The 16,751-nt window shown below is 51.5% G+C and overlaps 1 protein-coding gene across 1 annotated transcript in view; it reads left to right on the forward strand.

Moving 5' to 3' along the window:
• cps1 (carbamoyl-phosphate synthase 1, mitochondrial) overlaps positions 1–16,751 on the forward strand; it is a 204,232-nt gene that overhangs the window by 110,032 nt on the left and 77,449 nt on the right. The window contains exons 19-21 of the mRNA XM_072484190.1: positions 4,874–5,072; positions 5,955–6,131; positions 15,421–15,539. Coding sequence (XP_072340291.1) covers positions 4,874–5,072; positions 5,955–6,131; positions 15,421–15,539 — 495 coding nt within the window. The remainder of the gene's footprint in view (positions 1–4,873; positions 5,073–5,954; positions 6,132–15,420; positions 15,540–16,751) is intronic.

The following is a 16,751-nucleotide window of genomic DNA, read 5'->3' on the forward strand; positions in this document are numbered from 1 at the left end:
AATTCTTCGAGACAGGATCTACTCCCATTTGGAAGCAAATGGACGTATTAGTGAGAGGCAGCACGGTTTTGTGAAGGGGAGGTCGTGTCTCACTAACTTGATCGAGTTTTTCGAGGAGGTCACTAAGATGATTGATGCAGGTAGGGCAGTAGATGTTGTCTATATGGACTTCAGTAAGGCCTTTGACAAGGTCCCTCATGGTAGACTAGTACAAAAGGTGAAGTCACACGGGATCAGGGGTGAACTGGCAAGGTGGATACAGAACTGGCTAGGCCATAGAAGGCAGAGGGTAGCAATGGAGGGATGCTTTTCTAATTGGAGGGCTGTGACCAGTGGTGTTCCACAGGGATCAGTGCTGGGACCTTTGCTCTTTGTAGTATATATAAATGATTTGGAGGAAAATGTAACTGGTCTGATTAGTAAGTTTGCAGACGACACAAAGGTTGGTGGAATTGCGGATAGCGATGAGGACTGTCTGAGGATACAGCAGGATTTAGATTGTCTGGAGACTTGGGCGGAGAGATGGCAGATGGAGTTTAACCTGGACAAATGTGAGGTAATGCATTTTGGAAGGGCTAATGCAGGTAGGGAATATACAGTGAATGGTAGAACCCTCAAGAGTATTGAAAGTCAAAGAGATCTAGGAGTACAGGTCCACAGATCACTGAAAGGGGCTACACAGGTGGAGAAGGTAGTCAAGAAGGCATACGGCATGCTTGCCTTCATTGGCCGGGGCATTGAGTATAAGAATTGGCAAGTCATGTTGCAGCTGTATAGAACCTTAGTTAGGCCACACTTGGAGTATAGTGTTCAATTCTGGTCGCCACACTACCAGAAGGATGTGGAGGCTTTAGAGAGGGTGCAGAAGAGATTTACCAGAATGTTGCCTGGTATGGAGGGCATAAGCTATGAGGAGCGATTGAATAAACTCGGTTTGTTCTCACTGGAACGAAGGAGGTTGAGGGGCGACCTGATAGAGGTATACAAAATTATGAGGGGCATAGACAGAGTGGATAGTCAGAGGCTTTTCCCCAGGGTAGAGGGGTCAATTACTAGGGGGCATAGGTTTAAGGTGAGAGGGGCAAAGTTTAGAGTAGATGTACGAGGCAAGTTTTTTACGCAGAGGGTAGTGGGTGCCTGGAACTCACTACCGGAGGAGGTAGTGGAGGCAGGGACGATAGGGACATTTAAGGGGCATCTTGACAAATATATGAATAGGATGGGAATAGAAGGATACGGACCCAGGAAGTGTAGAAGATTGTAGTTTAGTCGGGCAGTATGGTCGGCACGGGCTTGGAGGGCCGAAGGGCCTGTTCCTGTGCTGTACATTTCTTTGTTCTTTGTTCTTTGTTCAGGCGGGCATAGCTGAGGTGCTGCAGAGCATGTCTCGGTCGCTGGGGCATGTCCCAGTCGCAGGTGGGCATTGCTGGAGTGCCATTTACTGAGGAGCATCGCTGTGGGCATCGGCACTGTGTTGCAGACCTTGGGGAGCCGCGAGGACTGGCAGAGCCAGATGGCACAAGTGCTGCCTGGGCTCCATCCAGCTGTCCCTCCATCCTGAGTGAACCCCAGGGCCTTATGGGCACCGACCGGGAGGAGAGGGCTCCCCAGACACACCGTGTAGGTGACGGGTGTGAGTGAGCACTCGGCTGGCAGGCAGGCAGGGGTCAGACTATGGCATTGAATGAGGAGCACTGGCGCTCAGCTCGCAACGGGTATCATCACCCAACTGCCCTTGACAGTGACCCATTGACAGTCCCATCACCCTGGAATGATAGGTTACACAGACCCTGGGAGGGTGGGAAATGGTGGTGGAGGGAGTGCTGGGGGGGAAATGGTGGGGGGGACGCGGAGGTTATGCTGGGGACGGTGAATGGGGAGGGGCGGTTGAGGGAGGGGAAATGATGGACGAGGCCACGTCCTATGTGAAGCCGACGGGGCTTGGCGGACCCTCACTCTCTGCTGCCTATCTTGCAGGTCCTCCCTGGGCTCAACCTCCAGCCCCTCCTGGTCCGGTGCTGCTCGTCCTCCTCCTCGGAGGTGGACACATGTTCCTCCACCTTCAGCACATCACCCTGCTGTGGTGCCAGGTTGTGGAGGGCACAGCAGCCCACCGCAAACCAGATGAACCTCTGGGAGGGTGTACTGCAGTGCATTCCCAGAGCCGTCGAAGCATCGGGCCGCATTTTGAGGAGTCCGATGCATGCTCAATGATAGCCCGCGTGGCTGCATGGGCCTTGTTGTATCGGGTCTCTGCATCGGTCACCATACTGATGTCATTAACCAGGTCCTCAGCGGGTACCCCTTATCTCCCACGAGTCAACAGCCATCCTGGGGTGGTCCTCAAAGAGGCCGGGGATGTCCAATTGCCCCATGATGTAGCTGTCGTGCACACTCGGCAAGAAGCATGCACAGACGTGCACGATCTTCATGTGGTGGTCGCACACGAGTTATGTTCAGGGAGTGGGACCCCTTCCTGTTGATGCATGGCACTCCTTGATGGCCCGGTAAGTGCAAGGCGACTTGCATGCCATCAATTATCCTCTGGACCTGGGGCGGCTCATCGATGGGGGAGAAACCTCCTGCCCAGGCATCATGTTGGGCTTGGTCCATGTCACAGTTTATATCGTTCGCTGCCTGGGCAAATAGGGCATCCATGACCTCATGGATGCACTTGTGGGCAGTAGCTTGTGAGATGCCGCACAGGTCCCCCCTCGGGCCCTGGAATAATCCTGAGTGGTAGAGTTCAGGGCTGCGGTGACCTTAACGGCCACCGGGAGTGGGTATCTTCTTTCTCCACGTGGTGCCAAGTCCACAAGGACATGGCACAGGTGTCGCACCATCGCCTTGTTGAGGCGGAGTCTCCTGCGACACACGCTGTCTGTTATTTGTTCGAAAGACCAGCGACGCCTGTACACCTTGGGCTGTTGCGGGACTCCCCCTCCGGATCCCTCCCTGGCCTGATGGGCAGCTGGGTCCCCACGATGTGGGGCAGGGCCCTGCAATGGGCCACTGCCTCGTGCTTCCACGACGCTGCTGGCGTCACCTCTTCAGGCCTCTGGCCGCCTGGCCTGCCAACAGCACCATGAGGGGAGCCTCTGTGGGGTCCAATATATCGTCCATACCGTTTAATATCTGTAAGTAATTGGGAGAAAGTGTGAGACTGACAACCAGCAGTGTCATCCACCCCGGGTCCCTTCAGTCCCCCCATTGCTCCCCCCCGCGCCCCCCCCCCCCCCCCCCCGTCGGCGGCGGCGGCGGCGGCATGCCCTGCCCATGCACCCCTGACCGGCGGGGCCCCCTGCTCACCGGACTTAACACCCTATACCCCAGACCCCGCACGTAACATCACCTGGATCGGGAGCTGGTCCCCTCCCCAGTGCACACCCCCACCCCCTGGTCATGGAAATGTCCCTGGTGCTGGGGCCCGGTCCCTGGGCTGTGTCCGTGGTGTTACCTCCCACAGTGTTCAGTCACAGTGGCCAGGCAGCATGGTCTGATTGGGATGCCCGGCAATAACTCCCGCATGCTACACGGCACGCCCATCCACCGGGATCCACTTGGGATGTGCAAAGTGCTTAACTACGATTGGCAATTCCCAATTAGCAATAACCTCCAGCCGCATGGCCAGCCCCAGTGGGAGTTATGCGTGGTCTGTGGGGCAGGCGGGCAGACGCTGGGGTTTGCCACTGGAACAGGACCAGGGGTTGGCATGGCGGACCCGTGGACATTGAGACACCCATCCCCCCCCCCCCCCCTTGCCCAATCCAGGCCACGGGCGACCACCCCCCTGCTTTGTGATGGCCTCCACCGATGGCGGCCCACCCTGACCGAGGCAGCCCTCCCCCCCCGACCCCGAGCACCGGGGCAGCAACCCTAGTGCCCCGGAGCTCAGGAGCGAAATGACTACTTACCTGCTTGAGTCCCCGCAGCAGCACTTCCGTCATCTTCACATTTTTGAAAAGGAGTACTAATCGGTGCCGCGTGACCACTTGCTGGGGAGGACGTCCTATCACGGGACCATTAGATAGGGGTCATTCCCATTAATTGAATGGAGATTGGGCTAAAGTTGGGATTATTGGTTTCTCACCATGCTAAGGCGGGATCCTGATTTCGGCAAAGGGAGTGGGCCGGTTAGATCGCAAACAGATCGGCGCCTGGCGCGGTTCTTGATTTCTTGATTTTGGCCTCTCCCACGATTATTTACCGGCCTCGTCGCGCTCTCGCTTAAGCTCATGGCAGCCATCAAATCACGCCCATAGTGTCCAATCAGAAATATGACAGATGCTGCATCTTTCCGCAGGCACTGAGGGCTTGCAAATCCCCCGCCCCCACCACCACCACCCATTCTCCTGTTCAAACACATCATATTCTTGAGGTATAAATACAAAATGCTGGAAATACTCAGCAAGTCAGGAAACATCTGTGGAGAAAGAAACAGTTAACATTTCAGCTCAAGGGTCTGTTATTAGATGTTACATCAATGTTATTGGGGTGCAGGCATATGCATTCCAACAGCACTCAGTCGCCATCCTCTTGATGGGTTTACCATGTCCCCTGTGCCAGGCTCTGCCCACTTCCGGGCTCAGGCCCTCTGGTTTCTCGGGGTCATTTGGCAGCTCTAGTCTTTTTTTAACCACTTTTGCCGAAGCCAAAATATGAAACCAGTGGCCTTTCTGTAGTGTCTGCAGGAAGCAGAAGATGTGGTATTAAAATACTCTGATACTTAAAAGCCATAGTGCATCAGTCTGTGCACATCCCTCTGTGTATCTGCAAAAGCCTCATGTCTAGGAAGGAAAGAACTCTTTTACCCTTTTTGTGGCTACAGGTTCTTTGACTCTCTGTTAGTTTGTTCCTCTCACTTTCCCTCCAGCTACCCATTGGCTTTTGTGGCTGCCAAACTGGCCCTCGGGATCCCTCTACCCAACATCAAGAATGCAGTTTCAGGAAAGACCACTGCGTGCTTTGAGCCGAGTTTGGATTATATTGTAACCAAAATTCCACGGTGGGACCTTGACCGTTTCCATGGAGCCTCCCGCGAGATCGGCAGTTCAATGAAGAGTGTTGGGGAGGTGAGTGGATTCTGCCCTACATCCAACTCCTCCTCCAGTTCCTACATACATACATTTGATGTCTTAAATTCTCTGGCCTTTATGTAGGGTCTTCCATCTTCAGCCTTCTCCCAGGATGAAGGAGTGATCATTGATATTTTAGTTAAGACCCGGTCAAGTTAACAAACCAGACTTGTTGTGTGACTAAAGGCTTTGTTCAAAGTTGTATATAAATCCCGCAAAACTTGAGTATTTTACATTTAAGAAATAAACTCAGCAGAAGTTTGCGAGGTGCCAGATTTGAGGTCTGTGTGCTGGAATTTGATGGAATAGTAACCAGGATATTCTCTGTAGGTTGGATAATGGGTATCAAGTAACCTCTCCAGTCTGTAAATCTATTATTCCGAAACACCAGTTGTCCAGAAGTTTTTAAAGCAGACCCTAGCAACTCACAACATCACTTTGGAACTGTACTTTGGAAGTGGAATCATGGAAGAAGATAGAATAAAATACTGCTATAGAATGTTTTATCATTGTTTTAGGCTTCAGGTAAATAATTGTATTTAGTGTTTTCCGGTGCACACTCGTGGTTAGGTATTTGATCATCATTCCGACGCCCACAAATGTGAGAGTCCCAAACATTCCAGACTGGAGAGGGTGCAGCACGGTAGATGCAGATAGCCTGTGGGTCTGACTGACTTACTGCTCATCATCCCCATGAACCGCTGAAGAGATTTCCCTGTTATCAAAGAGTGAAAGCATCTTTGACCTCAGGATCTCTACACAGCATTGAATAGTAAGATCCTTTTCTTCCACCTGTCAGTGTTTGGAAATACTTGGTCTGAAGCTGGGTCTGATTGAGTTGGGTGTTTTCCTCTAAGTGACATGTTTTGTGTTGTCCAGGTAATGGCTATCGGTCGCACATTTGAAGAGAGTTTCCAAAAGGCGCTGAGGATGTGTCACCCATCTGTGGAAGGCTTTGTTCCCCGACTCCCCATGAAGAAAGTGTGGTCCGATGATTTTGACCTGCAGCAGGATCTGGCTGTTCCATCTATTACCCGGATTTACTCCTTGGCAAAGGTAATGAATGTTCATTGAATAGTGCCCAGGACCCAGGTCTTCTGCCTCCACTGTTCCCTGCCGAGATGCTGACAATTTTCCCTGTTGCCTTCTATTGTTTTTTTTGTGATCTGAGCGTTATCGGCAAGGCCAGAATTTGTTCTCCAATTCTAATTGCCCCTCAGATTTGTGGTGCTTCAAAGTCAGGGACACTATGGGGTAATTTGCTAAATTGCCACCACTAACCTCCCTCGCTGCCCCGCCACAACCCCTCTTAAAGAGTAATGATGCAAGCAATTTAGTGCAGAAGTTGTAGAAAAGCAGCTTTAAACAATTTATTAACCACCAGACATATTCTTCTCCTTGTGGTGCACTTAGTGCTTATCACCTTCCCCTGCAATGCTATCACATGGTAAGAGGTCATATTGAGGTTTTCACATTGCACTGTAGTTGATGTGATGCTGGCACTTATTAGGGTTGCCCCCCCTCCACCCTGGGCTGGACATATTCTGGGAGACATGGGCAGAAGTGACACCATGGCTTGGCACCAGCGCTTTTGGGGTCAAGGGTGGCAACTCTTCAAAACTGGCAAGTCAGCTACCTACTTGATTGAGAAACAAGGTTGTCATCTGGAATCTATACATTTAACAGAAAATTCAAAAAGTAAAGGAAACAATGGCTATTCACCACACAAAACTGATGTGACCCTTAACACTTAACATTTTGCAGATGCACGTTGTCCTTTTTTGATCTAATTTCTGTTCTGTGTTATTAATATTGACATTGCTCATCACCTGGGCCACTTTTAAAATGTTGTTTATGTGATTCCATTTCTTTTACTCTCTTTAAAGCCCTTCATGTTTGCACACAAACGAACCTAACTGAAGTCGAAGCTCCCTGAAAACGTTAAAATGGAAAGTAAACATGGGCAGCAGCGATTTTATTTTTTGCGCAGTGAACCTAAAATTGCTGCATCTAAGAACTGTTTATTTTGTAATACAGACAGAACTCCCCAGTAGACAGTAGACATGCATGCCTGTAACTGAGACTCAGTGAGGAAAGCATGGATATTTAACCGAGAGCTACTCGGAAGGGAATGATGTGTGTTCCTGTGCTCCAGCACAGTGTTTGCAGCCTGCTGCAAAGTGAGTTGGAGGATGTGTCCATGTGAAACATTTATCAAGAACAGAGAATGCTGAAAATACACAGCATTTGGACTGAGAAAATGGCCTTCCAATCTCCCGGAATGCTTTCTTTGGCCACTGGGAGATGGAGTCGACCCCTGGCAATTCCGGGGAGGTTTGCCGGCCGTCGTGCCTACATCCCGCTTCACGGGGCTGCCGTGTCCTGCTGCAATCTATTCTGGCTGAGCGACATCATTCTGAGCATCACCTTCTCTAGCCTTGGCCGTGTTGTTGAAAGTTTTCCCCATGTCTGCTGGGCAGGCGGACCTTGCTGGTGTTTTCAATAACAGTCCCATATAAGCTTTTAATACTGCAAAATAGACTGTTAATGGGATTGTAATTTGCCTGAATGAAGAAGTCTGGATTTCTGCATGAATGATCTCTGCGAGGATGGATCCATTGTGTTGGGACTGTTAAGTAAGCAGCGATATTCCAAACAAAGCCAGCGGTCTCTCGCTATGCTTTTACTCGAGCAGAGGTTTTGACTTTCACACCCAGCCAGAGCTGCAGTTACTCCCCCCACCCCCCACCCCAAACCCATCTTTCATTAAAGTGTTCATTATTAATTAACCTATCATTGTTTAGAATCTTATCACAGATTGCACTGACTCTCGCTATAAGTGACAGTTGTCTGACAAAAACCTCCAGAATGTCCTGCTTTCATCATCTCCCGCTGACTGCAGGATTCCTGGTCAGGCATTTCCAGGGTTGGAGCCTGGAATGGGAAGAGCCAGTGTATTACTCGAGGCTGAAAACAGAAACGCTCTTGCTCCACAAGAATGTACATCTTTTAAAAAGTTCAAACATGCCTTTCTCCTGTCACCCCGGTCCGGAAGGATCCTTTCAGGATCATTATGACGAGCTACCAAGTAGCTGAACAAATTGACCACAGCCCAAATGGCATCTTCAGAGGTCGCAATCCAATTATGCAGAGTGCGCCAGAAAGAAATGTTGTTCTCTTTGATCACACGGGACTAGCAGGGTGGGAATGATTGTATTTCCCGTGTACTTTGCGGAATATGAGCTTCCCTGCCAAGGAGGCGGGGAAAGCTTAATTGCCATTGTACATTGATGCACAATCAATTACTATTAAAACGAGGTAGTAACATAACTGAAGGCTTTAATAGACTAGAACTGTTCCCCAGCAGCTTCGGTACAGAATGAGGGTTGCTGGGACGGCACCAGTTCTTATACCCCGCCTGTCAGGGCAGAGCTACATACAAAACAGCCAATGGTAAACTCCTAGGTTTAACCAATGGTCTTCAGCCTCTCGGGTACTGCAATACCTGATAATACCACATACATAAGGATTACCGGTTCGGGCCAGCTGCCTCAGACCCAGTTGGGCACCACCGGCAGCAATGTACCTTAAGCCTTGTAAATAAACCTTTGTTTCTTTTGTTCAACTCGGTGTGCACTCCCTGTGGCGTCTTAAAACTGGCGACGAGGAGTAATCCTGGTGTGCTGTCAACGCTGCAGCTATGCCGGTTCAGCCACCTCCCTGCATTTATGTTTCCTCGTAGGAGCCTTGCTTTTTCGCCAAGCCCCTGTTCGGGCAGCTGGATACCTTTCACGTCGGAGTCGAGGATTGAGCCCAATGTGTGGAGCAGATGCGCTGTTTCTTTCATCGCAGAAGATGAGTGCCAAACAGTGATCCTGCTGACCTCTCGTGGCGCCCATATGTTTAGGGTCATTGTGGTTGGTCAGTACTTCAACCCGACGCCATCTGATATACTCCAACTGTATTGCTTCAGTATGGCGGATAGACCCCCGGATTAGTCAGTTACTGAGTTTATGTGCCCGCCTCGGAAAATCGGCGAGTTCTGCAAATATGGGAATGCGCTGTTTGAGATGTTGCGCGATTGCCTAGACTGCGGCATTAACAATGTGGAGACACAGCAAAAGCTCTTGGCTGAGCCTTCCCTGAACCTCCAGCAGGCGCTGCAAAGATCCTTATCCCGTGAGAGGAGATTCAGGGCATGGAGGTCAACGCCTTGGGACGCAGTCCCTCCCATGGAGCCACCTCACCTGGTCCGACAGGTGGTGGAAACCCGGCCTTTGATCACAGGCCCAACGTCACAGCAGGAACCATCTCCAGAGTCAACTGAGGGCGATTCATCTCCGTGCAAGACATATGGGGCGGGATTCTCCCTTCTGGGGACTAAGTCCCCACATCTGCCGGACAAAGGGTGAGAATCAATCCGGACTTTTCCCTCAAAGGTCTGGGGTGATTCTCCATTTTCCAGGGCGCTAGCAGAGCCCCTGCGTGAGTCCTGCAGCTCTGGCTGCCGGTGGACTCTGCTGTCCAGACTGCGCGGCCGTGCATGCGCGCGGCGGCCCACCTCGTCGTGGGTGCCGCTGACATGGCGGAGCCACACGGCGGGCCCGCGTGGACGAAGGTAGGTCCCTCCCAGATCGCGATGGCCCGCCGATCGGTGGCCCCCGATCGCGTGCCTGGCCACCGCTGTGGCCCCCCAGAGTGTGGGGCTGCCACCGCGGCCGTGGGCCCCAGCTCCCGCCGGGTGGTGCAACATGTAAACCACGCCGGCGGGAGTTTGGCCGTTCAACCACGGAGAATTGCCGTGGGGGCCTGTTCCAACGGCCCCCGACCGGCGGGGCGCCGGTGCGCGCGCGGGACTGGCGGGTCATGTGCGCGTGAGCGGCTATTCTCCGCCCTGCGCCGGGTTCGATTCCGCCGTGGAGGGTCAGAGAAGCCCGCCCATGGTCGCTGGTCCTGGCGCGATCACAATGCATGGGGCCCAATAGTACAGGCGCCCCAGCAGGGATAGACATTTGTCTCGGAACCGGAATTTTCGCTTATTTGAGCCAGAGGATGAGGCCACGTGCAGTTGCATTGTCTGCTGGTGCCTACATAGCCCCCATTCGGGTCCCGGTGCAGATGAATGGGCACTTATTGAGCATGGAGTTGGACTGGGGCAGCAGTTTCCGTAGTGGCTCGAAGCACCTTTGACCGCATAAAAGTGGGCACGCTAGCTTTAATCTTGGCGGACACAGCGGTTTGTTTGGCCACGTACACTGGGGAGTAACTACGCATTGTGGGGACAATGTTGACCCTTGTTGTTTATGCCTGTCAGTCGGCTCACGGGAACGGCCCAGCCTGCTGGACTTGATTGGTTGTGCCATTTGTGCTTGGACTGGAGGTGCATTCTGCAGGTGGGGTCTGGTGGGCTGTGCGGGGTGCTTGGCAAGTTCCCGGAGGTTTGCCAGCCGGACCTGGGGACCATAAAAGGAGCCGTGGCCAAAATGCAGGTTGACCCTGCAGCTCAGCCATGGTACTTCTGGGAGTGACCCAGTCCCTTGCGCCTCGCTGGACAAGATGGAAGCCGAGCTTAACAGGTTGGGGAGTTTATTCGACCCGTGTGTTTCGCCGACTGGGCGGCACCAGTGGTCCCTGTCCTAAAACGGGACAGGACGTTTTGCCTGTGTGGGGATTACAAGTTGACAGTTAGTACCGTTTCATGACTCGATCGCTACCTCATGCCTCACAATGAAGACCTGTAAGCTGAACTGGCTGGTGGGTGCTCGGTTACGAAGCAGGACATGAGTAATGCGCATCTATAGCTTGAACTTGACAGGTCCTCTCGTCAATATGTCGATGTACTGTGTACTTTTTCACATTCACTGTATTTCACATTCACTGTAACTGTCTACTTTTTTTTTGTCTACTGTGTACGTACTGTGTACATTTCCTTGGCCGCGGAAAAATACTTTTCACTGTACTTCGGTACATGTGACAATAAATAAATCAAATCAAAATGTTACAATTAATACATACCGGGAGGCCAAGAGTACACTGGCTGGCTTTTGGTGTCTCGTCGGCATGTGTGATTTTTCTTGGCCTCCCGGTATGTATTGTAACATTTTGATTTGATTTATTTATTGTCACATGTATCCTGCGGGGGTCACATGCATCCTGCGGCGGTTGCCACGCATCGCGGTGTATTTGGACGATGTGCTGATCACGGGGGTGACTGACCGGGAGCACGTGAAGAACCTGGAAGCGGTACTGCGGAGTTTGGCATACTGGGTTGAGCAAAGTGCATGTTTCATGCATGAGGTGGTCTACTTGGGTTATCGGGTGGACAGCGAAGGCTTGCACCTAGTGGCGGAGAAGGTGCACGCTATCCAGTTGGCCCATGCCTCAACAGATGCGGCAGATTTCTGCTCGTTTCTGGGGTTGGTCAATTATTGTGGGAAATTGTTTCCGGGTCTCGTGGCCAAACTGGCCCCTCTGCATCGGCTCCTGAAGAAGCATCGGACCTGGCTATCGGGTGCGGCCCAGGAGGCGTTTTAAGGCGTTTCAAGAGATGGTGTTGTACTTGGGAATGCTAACACACTATGATTCAGGCAAGCCATTGATCGTCACGTATGATGCTTCGCCCTATGGGATTGGGGCCATTCTGGCCCATCGGAGGCTGCATAGTCAGGAGCAGCCATTCGCTTTTGCATCCTGAACGCTGACCATGGCTGAGCGTAGTACATGCAGATCGAGAAGGAGGATCTGGCCGTGGTATTCGGGATAAAAAAGTTCCACCAGTACATCTATGACTGCCATTTCTACATTGGGACAGACCAGCAGCGCACATTAAGATGTAGAGTTCACCCAACGAAGGGCCCCATCATCCACTATCGGTCCCAACTTCCCCTCCCACTTCATTTTCACCTCATCCACCGGAGCCAATTCCTCCGACAGGAGCCGCTCATAGATGCCAGACGTGCTACCCTCCTCCGACCCCGCTCCAGAAAGGATCCTCTCCATCAGCAGCACAGTGGTGCCATGGGGAAAAATTGGGAAGGACCTTAGTACAAAATTCCAGATCTGGAGGTACCTGAATGAGTTTGACCCCGAAAGTCCAAACCTAGAATCTTTACAGTGCAGAAGGTGGCCATTTGGCCCATCGAGTCTGCACTGACTCTCTGAAAGAAGCCTAGTCCCCAGCCTTATCCCCAAAACCCCACTAAACCAGCACATCTTTGGACTTCACCAGACTTCACCAACAGTTCCTCCAAGCTGACAAACCGTCCCTCCACAAACCAAATCCCCAAATCTCTCAAGCCCCTTCCCTCCCAACACTAAAAATGTTGGGCCCAGTCTTGATTGCTCAAACAAGTGATTAACACAAATAGGAGCAAACCTCGATATGGATTTAAAGTGCTGCCTGAATTGACTCCATATCCTTAGAGTGGACACAGCCATCGGGTTTGAAGAGTACCATACCTGAGAAAACGGAAGGAAGCCATCACCAGCACCCCCAAACTAGATGCCCTACACGACCTCGCCTCCCTCTGTTCCCATATCGATCCCAGATCAATGCACCAACCCAGCATCTTCTCAACATTGGCCGCCGAATAATAAAAAAGTAAATTGGGCAACGCTGGGCCCCCTGACTGATTTTGCCTTTGAAAAACTGTCCTGCGGATCCTCGGGCCTTCGGGGTTGTCCTTGGACTGAAATGACTTCCAACAACCCACAAACATTTTACTTTGTGCCAGGTATGATTCCAACCAGCGGAGAGTTTCCCCTCCTGATTGCCATTGACTCCAGTTTAGGTAAGGCTCCTTGACACCATACTCAACCAAACGCTGCCTTGATGTCAAGGGCAGTCACTCTCACCTCACCTCTGGCTCATTTGTCCATGTTTGAACCACGGTTATATGAGATCATGAGCTGAGTGACCCTGGCGGATCCCAAACTAAGTGCCCGTCAGCAGGTTATTGCCGAGTAAGTGCCCCTTGATAGCACTGTTGATGATTCCTTCCATCACTTTGCTGATGATGCAGAGTAGACTGATAGGGCGGTAATTGGCTCGGTTGGGTTTGTCCTGTTTCTTGTGTACAGGACACATCTGGGCAATTTTCCACATTGCTGGGTAGATGCCAGTGTTGTAGCTGTACTGGAACAGTTTGGCTAGGCACATTCTGGGGCACCAAGTTTTCAGTACTATTGACGGGACATTGTCAGGTCCCATGGCCTTTGCAGCATCCAGTGCCTTCAGCCGTTCCTTGATATCCCGTGGAGTGAATCGAATTGGCTGTAGACTGACATCTATGATCCTGGGACCTCCGGAGGAGACCGAGATTGATCATCCACTCGGCACTTCTGGCTGAAGATTGTTGCGAATGCCTCAGCCTTGTCTTTTGCACATCTGTGCTGGGCTCCTCCATCATTGAGAATCGGGATACTTGTGAAGTCTCCTCCTCCAGTGAGTTGTTTTAATTGTCCACCACCATTCACAACTGGATGTGGCACACCTGATCCGTTGGTTGTGGAATTGCTTAGCTCTGTCTATTACTTGCTGCTTATACTGTTTGGCACACAAGTAATCCTGTGTGTAGCTTCACCAGGTTGACACCTGGGGCGTCATTCTCCGCCGGCGGGAGTCTCCGTTTTGCCGGCGCCCGGGGGTTTCCCGACGGCGTGGGGCTGCCCCACAATGGGAAACCCCATTGACCGGCCGGTGTTACGGAGACTCCCGCCGGCCGGTCGGCGCAGAAATGTGGCGGGGCGGGTAGGAGAATTTCGCCCCAGATCTTTCGGTATGCCTGGTGCTGCTCCTGGCATCCACTCGCACTTTTCATTGAACCCCTGGCTTGGTGCTAAAGGTAGAATGGGAGATATGCCGGGCCATGGGGTTGCAGATTGTGGTTGAATACAATTCGACTACTGCTGATGGCCCACAGCGCTGATCCAAGGTAACACAGGCTTCGTCTCAGGGTTCGAAGCCTGGAGCTTAACTCCTTCCATTGATGACATTTGCCCAGGCCACGAGAAGCATCCTGAAGTTACATGGCATAGGGGCAGAGGTGCCCTGCAGTGCTTCTATCTACTAAATTCTTAACTAAATTTCTTATATTAATCGACTGCCCTAACTTAGAAAATAGTGGTCATTCACACGAAGAAAACATCTCCCTACTGTCCTATAAATTCATAGATTCACAGATTATATGGACTTCACTCCTTGATTTATTTTTTATTGTTTTTGGATTGCTCACATTTGTGTTTTGGATTGCTCACATTTGTGTCTTCCACTCTGTATACTCCAGTGATGTCTCCCACTCTCCATACTCTTACTGGGTCTGTTCTTGTGCTTTGTCTCATTCTATCTGTACCCATACTGATTCTGTTCCTGTGCTCTTCTCTCTTTCATTCTCTTTACTCCAACTGTTCCTATTCCTGTGCTCCCTCTCTCTCTCTCTCTCTCACTCTTTACTGTTTCTTTTCCTGTGCTCTCTCTACTGTTTCTGTTGCTGTGCACCCTCTCTCTACATCCAACTATTTATGTTGCTGTGCTCTCTCCCACTCTCTGTACTCCAACTGATTCGGAGTGTGCACTCTTTCTCTCTCTCTCTTTCTGTTCCTGTGTTCCCTCTCCCACTCTATACTCTTACTGTTTCTGTTCCTATGCTCTCACTCTCTATATCTAACTATTTTTGTTGCTCTCTCTCTCTACACTCCTATTGTTTCTGTTCCTGTGCTCTCTCTCTCACTCTCTATATCCAACTATTTCTGTTGCTGTGCTCTATCTCTACACTCTTATTGTTTCTGTTCCTGTGCTTGCTCTCTCTCCCCCTCTCTCTCGTTCTCTACTCCAACTGTTTCTGTTCCTGTACTCCCTCTCCCACTATCCATGCCCCAGTCTCCTTTGTCCCTCCCCCTCACACTGAAGGCATTGGCATAAACTGCACTGCAGCTCTGTGAGTTTGGAGAGACCTACAGCGTCTCTTTCCCAGTGGCAGCTGCGTTATTGGGTGTGAACAGGTCTCTGGCCCACTGGAGGTGTGGGTGAAAGCTGAAACCCACCCTGTTCTTGCCTGGTACCCACAAGAATCTTTTAGTCGGGCTTAGGGTCTGATAATGATGGTTCACTTTTTGCTCCTTCTGCCCCTGCTTTCTGAAACCATTTGTATTGTGTGGAAGTTAGTTAAAAGTGCCAGAAGTAATGTCAAGTGTTCCAACTGAATAGCCACAGCCCTCCTCCAGCTATGTTTTGGTGGCTGATTGTTTTATTCTGTTGATGTGAGAAGCTTTATGTGATATTTTCTCTGTTTACCTGCCAGTAGGATGTCTGTTTTTGAGTCACCTTTTGCTGATTTTCCTTCTGCAGGCATTACACAGCGGGATCTCCATAGATAAGATTTATGAGCTGACTGCTATAGACAAATGGTTTCTCTACAGACTCAAGCAGATAGTGACGTTGGAGAAAGAGTTAATCAAACACAACAGGTAACTAACTACAAGCAGTGAGATTGATGTAAACATGTCATTGTGTCCAGTAAGGAGATGTTTTATATATACCATGTAATAGTGGCCGATACTGCAGTGATATAAAGGGCAGTCTCACAATGAGGGGTCAAGCATTCTGAAAACGTTTAGAAAATCGCAAAAGGCACTGCTGCATCCTTTTTACTGACAGTGTAAGGACTTGCCTGACCCTTACCGCTGCCGACAGTCCTCCAGCTTTCCACTGACCATGTGGATCCTCCCCGGGCTTGTCGTCCAGCCACTCCTGGTCTGGCTCCTCCTCCTCCTTGGAGGCGGCCGCCTTTTCCTCCACCTCCTACACAGCGCCCCACTGTTGTGCCAGGTTGTGGAGGGCACAGCAGACCACCACAAAACGGGCGGCCCTCCGGAGAGTGTACTGCAGTGCACCAACAGAGCGGTTGAGACATCTGAACCGCATTTTGAGGAGTCCGTGCACTGCTTAGTGACAGCCCTGGTGGCCACATGGGCCTCGTTGTACCGGGGCTCTGCACTGGTCACTGGCCTCCATACTGACGTCATTAGCCAGGTCCTCAGCCCTTATCGCCCAAGAGCCAACCCGTCCATCCTGGGGTTCTCCTCGAAGAGGCCGGGGATATCCGACTGCCCCAGGATGTAGCTGTCATGCACACTCTCTGGGACGCGTGCACACGCGTGTGTGATTTTCATGTGGTGGTCACGCATGAGCTAGACGCTCAGGGAGTGGAACCCCTTTCTGTTGATGAAGGGCTGCCAGGTGGCCCAGTGAGCACAAGGCGACATGCGTGCCATCCATTCCCCCTGACCCTGGGGCATCCTGATGATGGCGGAGAATTCTGCAGCCCGGGCATCCTGTTGGGCCTGGTCCATGTCATCCGTGACCTCATGGATGCACTTGTGGGCTGTAGCTCGTGAGATGCCACACATGCCCCCACTCAAGCCCTGGAATGATCCTGAGGTGTAGAGGCTCAGGGCTGTGGTGACCTTGATGGCCATCTTGAGCGGGTATCCTTCTTCTCCACGTGGTGCCAAGTCTGCCAGGACATGGCACAGGTGCCACACCGACTCCTTGTTCAGGCAGAGCCTCCTGTGGCACACTCTGTCCGTCATTTGTTCAAAAGACCAGCGACACCTGCATACCTGGGCCGTCACTGGCCTTGCCCTCTGGATCCCTCCCTGACCTGATGGGCAGCCGGG

Source organism: Scyliorhinus torazame, chromosome 2 (genome assembly GCF_047496885.1).
Source record: "Scyliorhinus torazame isolate Kashiwa2021f chromosome 2, sScyTor2.1, whole genome shotgun sequence".
In the NCBI taxonomy this organism is placed as follows: Eukaryota; Metazoa; Chordata; class Chondrichthyes; order Carcharhiniformes; family Scyliorhinidae; genus Scyliorhinus; species Scyliorhinus torazame.